Source organism: Chanodichthys erythropterus, chromosome 1 (genome assembly GCF_024489055.1).
Source record: "Chanodichthys erythropterus isolate Z2021 chromosome 1, ASM2448905v1, whole genome shotgun sequence".
Lineage (NCBI taxonomy): Eukaryota > Metazoa > Chordata > Actinopteri > Cypriniformes > Xenocyprididae > Chanodichthys > Chanodichthys erythropterus.
In genome coordinates, this window is record NC_090221.1 from 10,835,682 (window position 1) to 10,852,481 (window position 16,800).

A 16,800-nucleotide genomic window follows, 5' to 3' on the forward strand; every position below is an offset into this window, starting at 1 on the left:
TTGTAACTAAAATAATTATAATAATTCTGTCATATACACGGCTGCCAACTCTGTCCACATGTCCATTTTCTCATGGAGTGAAAAATACGTCGCAGAGCACGAGGACACAACACACCGACAGACAAGACAGAGCAGGTTACTTTTGATATGAAACAAAGTCTCAGCTTTTAAATTTTGTCAAATTTACTACAAAATTCAAACAATGAATGTGGTTTTGGCGCATTTTTAATGTGTCTTGACAGATTCGCAATAGCGCCTTAGTTCAAACAGTACGTGAACCGATCATCTCTTCCTCTTTACCGCTAGTTGTAGCACGAAATAAACACAAATAAACATCAGAAGGTATGTTGAAAGAAACAGTACAACTTACTGAAATGTAGCATGTCTCCTGTAATCGCTCAATCAACGTTTCAACCGCGGAAAGACGTCAATAAAACATCACTTAATGTTATATTTACCTCAGGAAAGCTATTAAATGACCATAAACTCGATAATAAGTGAGAAACATTAACTCCAGAGATTTTTTTTTTCTTCAAAAAATATATTTACTATACATATTTTTACTCTTATTAAAAAGTTATTCTTATAACATTATTTTAAAAACTGCATTATATACAATTGTATTCAAATCAGTTGTTAATTTTAACCTTTGATAAAGTAATGTACCAGCATTGACCTAATATGAATTAACTTTATCTGGGTCTGATACTTGTTGTAAAAAAAAAAAAAAAAGTTGTTTTCAAACAAGTGTTTCATGTAATTGAAAAAGCATTGTGCACTTGTGAGGGAAACAGTTCCTCATTAGAACCATCAGCTGTTTTTCTGTGTCTTCAGTTGCCATGAGTGGCATGTATATGCGTGTTCAGAGAGAAAGAGAGAGTGATTCATGGCAAACGGGTTTAAGTGTGTGTGTGTGTGTGTGTGTGTGTGACAGAGAGCAGCCTGTTAATAGGCTGCAGTGTGTGTATGTTTTGAGTAGAGTCACTGATTCACGGCTGTGGGGGACATCTTGTGTGGAATTGGAGGATGGAAACAAAGCTGAGGTTTTTGGATGAAGTGTTAGCTGGGCCAGATGGCTCGCTATGCTCCAGTCTGGCAGCCCAACTGCTTGCTGCACACATAAACACACACATGCTAATGCACAAATACATGCGTGAATGCATACACATGCACAGAGTCTCACAGATGCAGGCTTATGGAAGCTCACGCACGCACATCTTTCCGAGAGGGCTATTTCACACTAGCTGGAGTACGACACTTATTCAGAGGCACCTGTAATTATGCAGTTTATCCGATCACCCTCCTTTATCTCTTTTCACTTCGCAAATGTCTTTTCTTATGTAGTAATAAGAGTGCTTTACCAAACAATGCTGTTTTGCATTGTTGTATGATTAGTCAATCTGTGAGCCTCAGATGTCTGTGGAGGGTGGGCACTGTGGCAAGGGTGGTCCTCTATGACATAATAGGACAGTAATCTGCACAGTCCAACAAACACTACACACAAGCCTGTTTTTAATTAAACCAAAGAGCAAAAATGATGGAGCTGATTATTGCCAAGAGAAAACAATGCAGAATTGTGCAAAATTGAAGAATAAATTCATGGGAGTGAATCGGAATTGAATTGGCCACACCCCACAAAAAAGTGTTCTTTCACAAAAGTCTGTCTGTCTATCTATGGGCTTTTTTAATTTTATTTTTTTTCAAACATTTCAAACAAGTTCAGAGTTTGTGTTTAGTTAAATTACAGTTACATGAATGTTCTTACATTCAAATTTGAATCACAATTCTGCATCCTGTTTTCTAGTTCAATTCAAATTTCATTCAGATTTAGGATTTGAATTGGAATTTAAAAGACATTCTCAATTCAGTTCTAAGATAGATTGGATTTTAAAGGAAAAGTTCATCCAAACATAAACTCTGTCATCATTTACTCACCATTATGTTGTTCCAAACATGTATGTTTGACTTACTTTCTACTGTGGAACACAAATAGAGATGACAGAATTACCATAGAAGTAATCCATTTGACCTAAGCAATAGTTTATTTGTTTTTTAACCCAGAAAATTATTCATTGATTCAAAGATTTTCATATTCAATCTTTGGATGTCTCCATGTTTGATGACAATGACACCAAACACCAACGGTTCTCACATAACCGAATGTGATGAGCCGAGTTTAAACTCTCAGAGAGGTGGTTAAGGATCATTTTCTATTGCAGCAGGTAAGTGGGCATTAAATTGCCCACTTTAAGCCTGGCTCAGCCAGAGACAGACCACCCCACACACGAAGGCTCTGTTCAAGTCTTCCCAAGGTGCACTAGGCAGTTTTGATTGATTGATTAGCTGAAACTAAATGACATCAATGAAATCCAGAGCCCAGTGTGTAGAGTGAGAAACACGGGACTAAATGAACAAAACGTTCTGAAACAAAGATACTAAAACCGACATGATCATTCCCAGGCTGCATGAGATCTTTCAACGGCAACCTCTGCCAGATGGAAGAAGGGTCACATTAAGTGCTGCAGTGTGTGTATGGCGTAATGATGTGATGTCATAATGTTTTTGTTTCAGTGAAACGATACAACCAGATATCCTATTCTTTTCATGATAGGATTTAAACACACTGAGAGTTAGTCATGGAAATTCATGCACGCTCAGAGCATTTACACCACAAGGAGAAAATGTTGTTTATCAATTTTCTCTAACCACATTTTTCCACCTTCTCTTGTCCATCAGGCAATTATCTATGAAGGGCAAGACAAAAACCCAGAGATGTGTCGGGTGCTGCTGACGCACGAGATCATGTGCAGGTGAGAAACACATACTGTACACATGCAATACACCACACTCCCTCCTATTACACAATCATGCTCTTGAATCTTCCCTTCCAAGCTCTGCCCGCTGACTGTGAGAGCTTTACTTTGGCATCGTTCTTGTCTTGGCAAGGCTGCAGACCTCTGGTTCTAGCATTAGTGTGACAGGGCTGAGCTTTCTGCTCACACACACACAGCTGTGTGTAAGCCTTGTTGTAAAATTAGACGTAAGGGGGAGGATAGATTAACATTATTATAAATTTGCTGAAAGGTCAGATCGTTATTCTTTAATTTATCATACACGTCCGTCAAAACTGGAATAAACAGTTTACTTCTATTTAAGAGGGATGCAGTACATTTATATCAAGGCTCAAGTTTAGACTTACGATGCACTATTACACAAGACGCTCCCAGATCATTTTTCACCAGCCCAAATGGGATCCTGATAAAGTTACACCAGCCTGTTTCCTATCAGAGTTAGAACTGTTCTTTTCCCAGACTCTGGCTCAGCCTTAGAAATCAAAGCTTGGCTTTGTGCAAAAAAGATGCCAGCTAATATTTCTATTTTTGGAGGCTCATTTTTCAGTGGTTGGTAATTCTTATTTTAATTATTGTTGAAATAATCACACAAAAACTAAGTAGAAAAATATACTGTTAAAGTTCACTTTATAGTCAGGGTTGTCACCATTAAGAATTGAAATTTTTAAATCTGAATTGAATTAGCAAACATGATGCAGAATTGCTATTTAAATAATAACTTGTAACTCATTTTAATTAAAAAGCAAAGTTAGTCATGGCAAACTTTGAACTTGATTTGAGTAAAGTTTTGAGGAAAGTGTAAAAAGCCTTTAAGTTTGAAGGTTTACATAGATAGATACACTCATGAATTGAAAGTGAGCTGGTTCTTCAATTCTAAATTTTTCAGTGACAGTATAAAAAAATGGAGTTTCATGACATGAGAAATGAAGGAAGATCGACGACTTAAGTTCAGACCAGCCCTCGTCTCTCTACCTTCTTGAATCTCTATCCAGGTCATCCACTTCTTGCTCTGCAAGAAAAAAAAAGAGAGCGAGAGAAAGCCATGCACCTTTAATTAAAATCAAAAGATAAATTCCTTGCACTTAAAACTGGGTTGTGGAGATGAGTCCTCATCTATTTTTGGTTGAAATGGAGAGCATTTGAACAGTTTTCTACTAAAAATATACCACTCATGCTTGGTTAATTAGGACAAGGAAAAACTCATTACTCAATAAGAATCCTCTTGTTATTCCACTGCTAATGAATGCAGCTTGCTTTGAGTTTTGACAATGAAATATGTGCAGGCGAGCCAAGGCTCTCTCTTCTTTCTCTTTCAATCTTTCACTCCCCCTCACTACCTTTCTCACACGCGCACACACACACACACGTGCACGCACACAGCCTTCTGTTATTGCTCTTTCAAAATAGTCGCTGATTTAAAGATGTGTATTGACACAAACACTTAGTACCATACGTGCCTACAAAGGCTCACCACGTCAGCTTTGATCTGCCACTGTAGGATTACACGGATCACATCTGAACTACATATCGCTACTGGAACCCATAAGGTCCCGCAGATGCAAATGTCTGTACTTGGTTGCACACCAAAGAGCTTTCTAAAAGCAGCAGAAAAGGAAAAGCATCTATTTCAAATGAGTAAACAACTAATTCTTTTCTCTATCTTCCTTTTCTTTTCCTTCTTCATCTGTATATGGTGTTTTGATACAGAGCCTGTGCTGAGAGAAAGGCACAATTACCAGTCTGCAATTAGACTGCTCTCCATTAATCAGGGCTGTTAATTGCTGTACGCCTTGCCATTAGCCATATGGTGCCGCATGGGCCTGCAAGCATGAGACAGAGACGCATTTTCCCAAACAACTCGCTCACAGGCAAGGCTAGAAACAATCGCTCAAACGCAACTCTGGGCTCTTTATGATGGAGTTCCACATCCTCATATGCAAGGATTGATATGATTTTGATTGGTTTGTGTGGTGCAGATGAAACATCACAAACTTGGCCAAAGTATTAAAGGCTGGGTGGTCACAGTTGGAGAAATGCTGCTTTGTTTGGTTTTGGGGGCTATTTTAGAGCTGCTGTCTGTAAAGAAGCTGGACTAAGGGCAGTTCAGCTTTAATGGCATCAGCGAGGGCCACATCCTGGTAATTACGTGCAGCAATTTGGATTTAATTTCTTCAAATGCTGCAGCAGGAGGAAACGCTTGAGATTAAAGATTATGGTTCCCCTGCAGGTCCGCTGGGACAGAGCAAAACGAGCCGGAATGGGCGAAAAATCCCGCTGAATGAAGCCAGAGCATGCGTGGAGTCATTAGCATATCGTTGATGGGGGGGCTTGGCGGTTCACTGATGGTGGTGTGGGGCCTTATTGTGGTTTCCCATGGGTTCTAGCTGGCTATTGGGTTATCGGAGTGTCACATCCATCTGTGCCCACCCCTCACATCCCAGAAAGCTTTGCTCCTGTGTGACCCACTTCTGAGAGAACATCGCTAAAGACTTGACTGCTCTCAGAGGAATGAGAGAAAATGAGAGCAGAGAGAGGCAGGAAGGTAAAAATACGACAGCAAGGAAGAGTAAACTGAGACGGAAGCCAACCACACTCTGTCCAAACTAACAACAACGCTTAGACCGCCGGAGTGCATGAATGAGGGGTCAAACTCAATCCATCTTATCAAGCTCATCAGGTCTAAAGGAGCCCACTCACACACAGATCTGTTCTGCTCCTATCACATGATGTTTCATGCCCTATACTCGCTCTCATTCGAGCCCCTCTGCCATCTGTGCAGAGAAACCTGAACTCACCGCCCCACCTGCTGTTTACTGCCAGCCTCCATCCACTGAAGACACCATGTATACACCCCCTTTCCAATCCCTCCTGTCTTCTTTCACTTGCTCAAGCTCTAGTATCCATCTTATTCTCCGCTGCTGTCCCATGCAAACAGAAACCTGGAGCTATGAGCAATGAGATTAAATAGAGAGCAAGAAGGTGTTGCCAATAGATTTTGGTGCATGTGTAATCTGGCAAAAATAATTATTCTATTCAGATATTAGAGGGCTGTTTGACTGACATATTAAACTGCCAATCACACGTCATTTTATTTGACATTTAGACTGCATTTACATTGCATGACCCAATTCTGATTTTTCCCGCCCATGTGGCACAGATCGGATATGACCCACGAACGTGTAAGCAGGAAAAAAGCGCATGGATTCTGATATTCTCCGATCGATTTCAGGCCTCATTCATAGGAGGAAATAAATCTAATATGAATCGGATATGTGCATTTGAATAAAATAAAATGCACACAATCATGTCCCTGCCCTTGATATACAATCACTGAAAAACGCATTTGGTTTTAATGAGTAAAAAATAATATATGAGGGCAGATTCAAACCCAGAACATCTGACGTGCTTACCAAAAGTTCTACCACCTGACTATTATTCCTCTCCCAAGCATCCCGTGAATCTGTATACATAATCGCTGTCATGAAAAATTTGAACTATATAATTATTTTGATGTAAGGAGGATGAAACTATTGCATTTCTATCAAATCCATGTCAATAAATTAATCTCAATGTACTAATAAAAGTGATTTCTTGATATCATAATGCTATTTTTTTTGTTAGTTTCACCGTATGTAGTTACAAAACTGTATCAGATACTGTCACTTTTAAAAGAAGATGTAAGCTGGTTGTCAAAAAACAAACAAACAAAAAAAACCTGAAAATCAGAATTAGCCATCAAGACCTGCAGCGTAAATGCGGCCTTAGAGGCTGGCAAAAGTTTCTGCATTAAAACTGATATAATATTATAAATTATAAAAAATATCAATTAAATATCTATTAGAAACAAAATAAAGTTCATAAATATAACACAAAATTGTATGTATACCTCTTTAATTTCACCTCTTCTCCTTTATCCTTTCCTCTCCTTGCCCTCGTCTCATCTCTCATCACTCTATAACTGCCCAGTTATCAGCCACACTTCTAATACACAGACCAAGAGGCAGAATATTGTGTGCTGTGTGAACAGTAGGAGTGAATGTCTGCCTTGAAGGAGTGAAAGAAAGACTGCTTCATAATTACTACCTCTTCGTTCTCCACTGTGTTTGAGTTCAGTGCTGACATATGTGCAGTAATACCCAGGTTAACTCCTCTCTTCCTCTCTTTCTCTCCCTCTACCTCTATTAGCCGCTGCTGTGACAAGAAAAGTTGTGGCAATCGTAACGAGACGCCCTCTGACCCGGTCATCATCGACAGGTAAGAGCTGGGTATAAGATGTTTGTATGTGTGTTGCAACATATCTGATCATCAAACTAGACAGGAAGACCAGTGGAAGTGTTGAAAGTGGCTTTATTGAAATGTCCCGCCTAGCTCGACGTGATCATGTTAGCAGGAAAAGAAGCTATCTATCTATCTATCTTAGATACTATCAAAATATTAATAAAGATAACAAGTTACATCATTAGAAAGTTCTAAAGGTTTACTGTCAATCTGTGGTGTCTTTTTTTCAATATAGATGCTCCAGCACCAATAATATTGTAATATGTTTCGGGTGTGCAAATGACATTACGCAAAATCAAACACTACTTCATACCTTTATAATGAAATAAAAAAGTACATGAGTGTCCATTGTAAAACAAAAAACAGTACTTTTTGTCCACAAAATTCATGAAATATTGATATATTATCAATTTTTTTGCATCATATTTCTTCTAAATGATCTGCTCTCCATCATCGTTCTTAAAGAAATTGTGGAACGTGAACAGTTGTGTTGTAAAACTGTATATGATCGTATATATATATCTAAAAATAAGTGAGTCTACATCCAAAGTATAATTTTTCAAAATGCAGCAGTTTTAGTTATAATATCCAAGCAGTGCTGTCGGAGTTTTATATCCTCCCGTAATTATCATTGTAGTAAATCTCACGAACAAAACTTTTAGCCAATGCCACGATCCAACAACATGTGTTCTGTTTATCTTCTAGACAGACGCACATCTGTCTCGAGTCTCGACCATTAACGCAGCAAGCCATATTATTTTACAATTGTATAAAATAATCCAGAAAAAGCACAAACGCGGCAGAGATGCCAAATTCAGCAGCTGGAATTAGCCGAGGTAATGTGATGGCTCACAGACAGCAGTGCGATCCACCTGTCACTCAAATGATCACGCTCTTAATTATACAGAACTTTAAGGCTTAATACAATTTAAACGGATGAGTTATAAAAAAATTCACCCCCCTCAAAGTTGTCATGAAGGGCAAAATTAGCAGTATAGACCAAAACCACAATTTGTACCAGCTATAAACATTTTTTATTTTTTTTCTGCTGTAAAGTTGGGAATTTTAACATGGGGGTCAATGAGATTCTGCTCTCTTTTGGAGCCTGTCCCTAGTGGCAGTCGCTGAATTGCAGTTTAAGTCACTTTTGGCTTCAAGAGAAACTGGGGGAGGTTGCCGCTTGGTATAAACAAATAACAGCCTGTTTTAATTTTTTATATAGTATTAAATTATAAGTATCAAATTATTATTATATAAATGATAATGAAGTATCAGCATCGCTGCAGAGAAAATGCTCTAAATGAATTCAAATCACATTCAAACAAGCCAAAATTACAAGTGTTGCTCTAAAACAGCTTGGTGAAGATGTCTCTGGATGCACTATAACACTATATATGCTCTACTGCTCAGTATAAAACATTACAAATCAAAGGCAACAGTTCAAAGAATTCACCATCAGTGGGAAAAACAACCTGACAACAAGGATAAAAAAGCCTTCCTGGAACCAGAAGCCATTTTTTTTGCAAAGGAGTAATTGTTAAGTGATCGTGCTAGGCTGTTTTGAGGCCCTGTCGGGGTGGTCGAGCATGTAGTGTGCTCTGAAGTTTGCATGTATGAATAATCAGCAGTGAAGATGTGCAAGACTTCTGGAGAGAGCAGCATGTGCAACGAAGCACGTCTCCTACCCTTTTTGTTTAAAAGATCATACAACCGTGTCACGTTATTATTATTGAGGGCGAGACCATTTCATTTCTGACTCGAACATGCCGTGGTACGACTAAACTAAGCATGGATTTCTGCAGATTAAAGTGTGTTTAAGTGTCAAAGGTGTGTTCTCATCTGTGTGTTAATAAGTCAGTGGCCTGTACTATCAGATGAACACAGCTGTAGGTTCACCGCAACTTTGCCAGCAATTGTGTTGTGTGTATGTGTGTGTGTTTGTCAGAGAGTAAAAGAAGCTTCTACCTGGCTGCTGTGTCTGTGAGGCTGGCCCATTTCTGCTCCACTGAGCTAGAACGCTTCACAGCTCTCAAAGACAGCTGCAGCCCCTCGATGCCACGTGGCATCACCTCCACCCAACACACGCTCACGCAAACACACTGCCCGTCACTTACTCTTCTTGATTGTTTCCCTATATAAAGTTTGTCTGAAATGCTTCCTCAGATCCTCCTGTTGCAGCGCCGCTGTAGGCGTTTATGGTCTGAACGCGTGTGTTTCGGGTCTGGCTGAAGTCGGCAGCTGTGCTCGAGGTCACCGCAGACCCCTTTAGGCTCAGGTGCAAGGGCATCACTAATTGCCTGTGAATAAAAAAGGAATTAGTAACAGTTTCCTTTTAGTCGTATGTCTCTCTAAGATGGGAAAATAGGTCATTTGAAATGAGAGAGGGAAATATGGAAGAGTTTACTGGAACTTTCAATATTTTCTTGGCCGCATTCACATTCTGGGGTTCCCAACAAACAAGGCGCAAGATGGAACAGAATCAATTACGGCAAGCGTAGACGAGCGTGCGCTCCCAAATTCATCAAAAAATATGATTTTGAGCATCTTCCTTCCCTTGAAGTTATTTAGCTGAATAAATAAGAGCTCATTAGTGTGGTCTTGTTTCAAAGAGCTGATTAGGTTTTACAGCAGTAATTAGCAAGGCTAGCGCTAATTCCTCTGGAAGAGTAATGAAAGTGATTTCCTAATTAGGTTCCTCTCATAAGACGGCACAACAGGCCATTTCAGCGAAACCAGAGGAATGTCAGGGAAATAAAGCCAACTAACAATGCCTTATTAGATTGTTAAAAGAACAAATCTTACTTGCAGCAGATCTGCGCTCACGGGACCGTAGGCTCACGGTTCGAGTTCCCAGACTCATCGGGAAGCTTTTGAAAATGTGATTGGGGTAAATTGAATTACTCACGTGAAATTAAAACTGGCTCGCCAGCTAGCTTTCTTCTCAGAGGGTGTGTTTAGTTTACGTTAGCTGGCTGTATCTAATCTCATTTCATGTGTAAATGTATGTGTGTCGTGATTGACTCCTCGTCTTCTCCTTTTTCTTCTTCTTTTACCTTCCGAGCTCTGTTAATGCCCCAGTAAGATTATTTCAAATACTTTAATCTGCTCTCATTGACACAGACACAAAAGGCCAGTGACATCTAATAGCAGCCCTTTTCACTGCCTCCTGTTTCATCTCTTTCACATCTCTTAGAAGCTCTCTCTCTCTTATTCTCTTTCTCAATTTCTTTCTCTCTTATCATTGTGTGTGTTAGGAGTAATTGAAGCTCAATAAGCCGTACAGTAATGGGGAAAGGTGTCGTTCTATCTCCCTGGGAACATTGCAGTTGATGCCTTCATCACCATGGATACTCTTAAACACTGATAGTGATTTCGGAGTGCAGAAAGTTCAGAGTTCCCGCGCGAACCGTGGGAGTTCTGTGGCTTTGCGCTCTGTCGTGAGCCCTGACCCTTCTGGAAGGCTTTATTTGTGATGTAATCTTCAACATCTGGATATCCACTTCATGAAGAAATAACACAGTGAAGGGTGGAAAACGCCACGGAACGGGCTTGATGTGCCCTTTCTCTGAATGTTTAATGGAGGTCTTTGGCTTGCAACTATACTGCTGGCCAGATTTGACCTTCTAGAAAAAGGCCTTCAGCTCTCATGAAAGCAGAACAGGAAGTAATGTTTCTCGGGTTGCTTTCACAGAACCATTTTCGCTCCTGCTCTGCTAGGGGCCGCTCACACAGGATGTGCTATTTTATTCAAAATCAGCATGAAGATGCATGAGAATGTGAAAGGCAGTCATCCAAGTTAAAATTCATCCATTTAATTTATCTATCTATCCATCTATCCATCTATCTATCTATCTATCTATCTATCTATCTATACTGCTGAGCTATAAAGGAGCAACATCTGAGCAATAAAATTGCACCTCAAGATTGGATGGTTGGGAAAGAGACAGTGACAGCGAGCAGCACTATATTCCTGCAGTATGTTTGCATTAGTGGATTAGTGGGCTCTATTTCACAGAGCTGCTCTCTGAATCGGTGGCCAGAGAGTGATCCTCACAGGCTGGGGCTCCCATTGTTAACGTAATCCTGTCCGATCTGTAGCCCTATTGTGTGGCAATTAAGACTGAGAGACTGTGAAGAGCTCAGCGTGAGTGTCAGTGTGTGCAAGCCATAAAAACGACCGTAATATAGTGAAGGAAAGCATTTGCAGTAAACATGTTTCTGTCTTCTCACAGAAAATTAACTAATAAGTCTTTTCCTCTTAAAGAGATACACAGGAAGTGGAGGAAAATGTGTGCGTCGGCTTTAAAAAGTGTGCGTGACTCTCCAGGCTGCGCTGTCACAGCTGCTGAAAGGTGATGTGCTCCTATGCAGTGACAATGTCTCTTTCTGGAGAGTGTGTATGTGTGTGTGTGTGTGTGTGTGCGCATGCTTGTATTTGTGAGTCTGTGTGCATAGGTGTATATGTGTGGCCTACTTAAGCCCAAACGGTGCAGGAATAATAAAAGGCCAAGCTCTGCTGTTCCGAGTTAATACAGGGTTAAAGATATGCAGCTCACTGTCAACAATCCCATCATCCGCCTGGATGGTTCCCAAAGAAGAGCATGCACTCCTCTCCACTCGCCCGTGCCTGTGTGTGTGGCCCTGTGTGTGCTGTTCTCCCCTGACAACTTTACCATTCTCTCTTTATATACCGAGCGCCCACTTTCATTCTCTGTTGCTCTCTATACACTCGCATATTTATCCATGTATCTAAATGGAAATGTCACATTGACATTGACATCTATTTTTTTTTAAATAACCTAATTAATTAACATGATTAATTATATTAAACAAATTAATTATAATGCCAGCCCATTTACTACTGTAAGACTGTGGTATTAGCTACCACTTTCATCGAAATTACACACAAAAAAAAAAACATTTTGAAAGTTTCTAACACTTTATGAAATATATTTAAATAGACTCCATACACAAAGAAGCCTAATTTTATGTATGTTTATGATATTACATTAAAAACTGCATGATGTAACAACAAAGATGCGAATACAATTTCAAATTTCCAAATGTGCATAAAGACGTTTGTGTTTGGTAGAGATTCTAATGTCTTTGAAAGAAGTCTCTCTCTTATGCTCACCAAAGCTGCATTAATATAATAAATACAGTGAAAACAGAAATAATTTGAAATATTATCACATTTTAAAATAAAATGTTTTCTATTCTAAATGTTATTTATTCCTGTGTTGGTTAATTTTGTCTCAAATACAAAAGTCATAAAAACACACTGCTATTCTCTCTGCTCTTCTATCTCTCTGCTTGTCCAGCCTGTTGTTCACGCACAGGGCATGAGGTTGTGATCTCTGGGTAGACTGATCGGCCCTTCAGGCTAGTGCTAGAAACCCTGGCAGTCAGAGTCTCCTCTTCTGCTCTTACAGATAAGAGCCACGGATCAGCCAGATCACTGATCCACTTCATACGCTTTAGACACAGATCTGACCCACAGGATGAATGATTAGGCACTCAATGCTACTGACAACACTTACTGATGAGAAAGAGTGTTTATGAGCAAGACAGAGAGGAAAACTTCACTTTATTCCAAGAAAAACAACCAAACTGTATCATTTTCACACACTAGTGGTGACACAGATTAGACTGGTGTTGTTTTAAGAAGCATGTGTGTGGCTGAGACCGTGTGTTTGTGTGTGTTCATACGGAGGGTATTGTTGATGTATGCCATTTCCTCATGAGTGTGTGTGTGTGTTGATTGAGGAATGTCAGACAGGAAGTGCTCCTCCCGGGGAAGGTGATGTCACTGCAGCTTCAGGGCGGCTTCCTGTCTACTTCTGCAGCAACAGATGCACTCTCCCAATCTCTCATTTTTTTCAGAAGTAAGCCCACACATACAACTTATTAATGTTAAACCTGATGTTTTTCTCAGTCTACTCTGACCAACCCCCAATTCCCCTGTAAATGCATGCTGGGAAAACATCCCCTCTCTGCCTCTCTCCACTGGATGCTCTCATGCAGGGACATCAGGGTAATCCTGTTATTTCTGTCAACACATACACACACACACACACATATAATTGAACAAGTGAACAACCACATCCAATTTTATTTTTTATTATTTTTTAAATGATCTAAAACAACAACAACTTCAAAGTATTTCTTGATTTGCACTTTCAGTGCCTTACTGAAGACATTTTCCAGTCAAAAAATCATTTTCTTTATTAGTAATTTTGTCTTTTTGATACCTAAATATATCTAAAATATATCTAAATACCCTTAGGAAATTATAAAAAAAAAAAAAAAAGTTTTAAGAATTTGAGTTTTTTTTAGAATATTTATTTGAATTTATTTTTCTTACCATTGGTAAATTAAATAAAAATAAATTCTTGTTAAGCAAGAAAAAGCTCTAAAAAGATTTATACTCACAATTTTTACTAGAAAAAGGAAAATTAATTTTTTTTTTTTTTTTTTTTCTGTGCACACATTCTCTATTGGCTTCTCTCATCCATATGGTGAGGCCAATCAAGATTGCATAGATCTATATTTAGCATTGTGTACCGCTCAGTGGGTGTGTGTATTTGCGTGCGCACTGCACAGAGGGAACCCCCGTGTCTGAAGTCCATTGTTGTGGTTTGTTGTGTTTGGGATGCACTTCCTGTGGTGAGAGGTCAGCAGCGCGCAGCCTCGGCTGGCTGCTGAATAATTCATGCCATTGACTTTGTGTCAGCTTTCACAGGCGTGCCCAGGGATGTTTTATTCATTTATCTCATTTAGGGGCCCTGCCTGCACCTGTTCCACCATTAAGCACCCTGCTCATTTGCATTAGATGCTAATTTAGTTTACCGGCAGGCCTGGGTTCCCCTATTTTTATTATATTTTCTTATAAATATTATACTTTACACAATACATAGATTTTTACATGAACTATAAATATATGCATGGTCAGTCTTAAATGTAAGAACGAAAGACAAAAAGAAAGAGATCTTGTAACTGTTAAGCACTCATTCTTTACTAATTATAGTTTATTGTAAAAAAAAGTGGCCCCATTACTGAAACTCATAACATTGGAAAAGTGTGAACGTACATATGTGGTTGTGTGTGTGTGTGTGTGTGTTTAGAAGGTGTCAGAGGGAACAGACTTGCCCTGGAGCAAGTTAAGCACAGATGTGCCTCTTTATACCCCTTCTCTTAGCTCCCGCCCTATTCCCTCACTCCACATGAAGATCACCTTTCTTTTAAACACACACACACTGTCATTTCCCCTGTCATCCATCTGTCTCTCTCTTTCTCTCTTTGTTCTATTTTTATCGCCACAATCATTTCATCTTATGTCAATACTTTTCTATACATTCTCATTCAATTTCAGTAAAGAGAACAGAATTTATTCTGTTAAGTGAACGTGAATTGGCATTCACAATTATTTTCACAATGTGATGCCAATGTAGGACCAGATTTTATTTTATGTATCAGGACTTGATTGGATGGTCATCATTACATACATCCCAGAATTATATAAATGTGAGATTGGCATAGCAATGGTTAAGTAACTATTTGGCTACTGGATAACATTATTTAAAGTCATGTTTAAACGCAGATCTTTTGTACTGTATTGTGACATACTACATCTGAAAAAATCTAGGATGGGGCCTTTGTTCTATTCATTGGTTGTTAATTGAACAACATATATATATATATATATATATATATATATATATATATATATATATATATATATATATATATATATATATATATATATATATATATATATATATATATATATATAGGGTGAGTTTTCATTTCATGCTGAATTTAATAGCATATACAGCCTAAATAATGTTAACTAAAAAAGAAAGTCATTTCAGAGGAAGAGCAAGTGATATTTTGATTAAAGATTAAAAAGATGGCAACGCACAGATGAATTAGTCACAATAAAAATAGATATGTACATCAATTTTTAAGACCTCATCACTTGTTCAAGCACACCTCCCACATTGCTACCATGAGGGTGTGATGTTTAGACCTCTCACAGCAAATGAATTCAATAGACGACTCTGTATGTGTTAGTTTGTGTACGTGTATGTTTCATTAGTATTACGCAGAATACAGAGCCTTTTCAGTGGCTGACACTACTCAAATATGTTTTTACCACTGAACGTGCTTTTCGCTGTTGGACCTGAGCGTGTTGGCTGTATGTGTGTTGTGTGTGCCACACTTTGCGCCCTCCTGGAAATTAATCTTGTTTGGACTGTCTGAGACTGACTACATTATACCTTATGTCTACTCCTCTAATTACTATACCCATCAGCTCTGCCTAATAAAAATATCTATCTGAACTCCATGCCATGCCTTGACAATTTAATCTACATTCAGAACCATTAGAGGAACAGTTCACCGAAGAATGAAAGTTCTGTCATCATTTACTCACTTCACTTTCATGATCGCTTTCTTGTTTCCGTGGAACTCAACAGAAGATGTTTGCCATCCTGGTGGTCTGAGAAGTGATGCTTTCAAGAAACCATACAATAAAAATGTATTAACACCTGACATCGCTGCTGATCGGTCATGAAACTACAACTAAGCTGATAGTATAAGATAATCTTGAGTCTTGAATCTTGAATCTTGAATCTTGATTCATATTCTGTTCTTCTGAATAATACATAATTGGAAAATAGCACTTTATTTTTACATACTACTTAAAAATAGAGTACTTTTATGTCTTTTTTTGGAGACTGGTGATGCTATAAATGGCCTACTGTATCTTGGGGAGTAACTAGTTACATGTAATGGCGTTACGTTTTTTTTTTTAAGTTATATTTATGGGCTTTTTGTGCCTTTATTTGGAGAGGACAGTAGAGAGCAGACAGGAAAGCATTGGGCAGAGAGAGGGGCGCAGGGTCGACAAAGGATTCAAACTCGAGACGAGAATCAAACTCGGGTTGCCGTGAACGCATTTGTCAGTGCACTAACCACTAGGCTGACCACTAGCGCTGACAGCGTTGCATAAATTAATTGCAAAATAAATGTAACTGTAATCAGTTACAGTTATTGAGAATAAATGTGTAATTAAATTACAGTTACTTCTGAAAATGTTATCGATTACAAAAGGGGGTTACATCTGAATATTTTCTGTAAAAAGCTAGGATTTTCTGAATAATATTAATTTGTTGCTTTGCCTGTATTTCATCTCAGAATGATCTCAAAGTAAAAAGAAGTGCTGAAGTCTTATATTGTGGGAGCTGTGCTTTAAAATTAAATTATTGTAATCTTAATTCAAGTGATGAAGGATTTTGAAAGTCTGACATAATCAGTATTGACTACTATTTATAAGGTTAACCCTGCCTGGTTTAAATGTTTGAAAATGATTAACAGTTGAAAACATTTGTTAGAAATTTAGAAAAGTAATCAAAAAGTAATAAAATGTAATCAGTTACATTACTTTAATAAAGTAATTGAAATACTTACACAACTAATTACATTTTAAATAGGGTAACTTGTAATCTGTAACCTATTACATTTCCAAAGTAACCTTCCCAACATTGTAAATTGCATTATATATGAAAAAGAGCAACAAGTACATTCTGCTAAACTTCTCTTTTTACATCCCATTGAAGAAAGAAACCAGTCAAACAGATTTAAAATAACATGAGGGTGAGTAAATAAT

At 38.4% G+C, this 16,800-nt stretch overlaps 1 protein-coding gene across 4 annotated transcripts in view; it reads left to right on the forward strand.

Annotated features, from left to right (window-relative positions):
* Positions 1 to 16,800, forward strand: part of ebf1a (EBF transcription factor 1a) — a 135,799-nt gene that overhangs the window by 8,944 nt on the left and 110,055 nt on the right. For all 4 annotated transcript variants that reach the window (XM_067387729.1, XM_067387737.1, XM_067387715.1 and 1 more), the window contains exons 5-6: positions 2,737 to 2,810; positions 7,038 to 7,106. In XM_067387729.1, the coding sequence (XP_067243830.1) occupies positions 2,737 to 2,810; positions 7,038 to 7,106 (143 nt within the window). The remainder of the gene's footprint in view (positions 1 to 2,736; positions 2,811 to 7,037; positions 7,107 to 16,800) is intronic.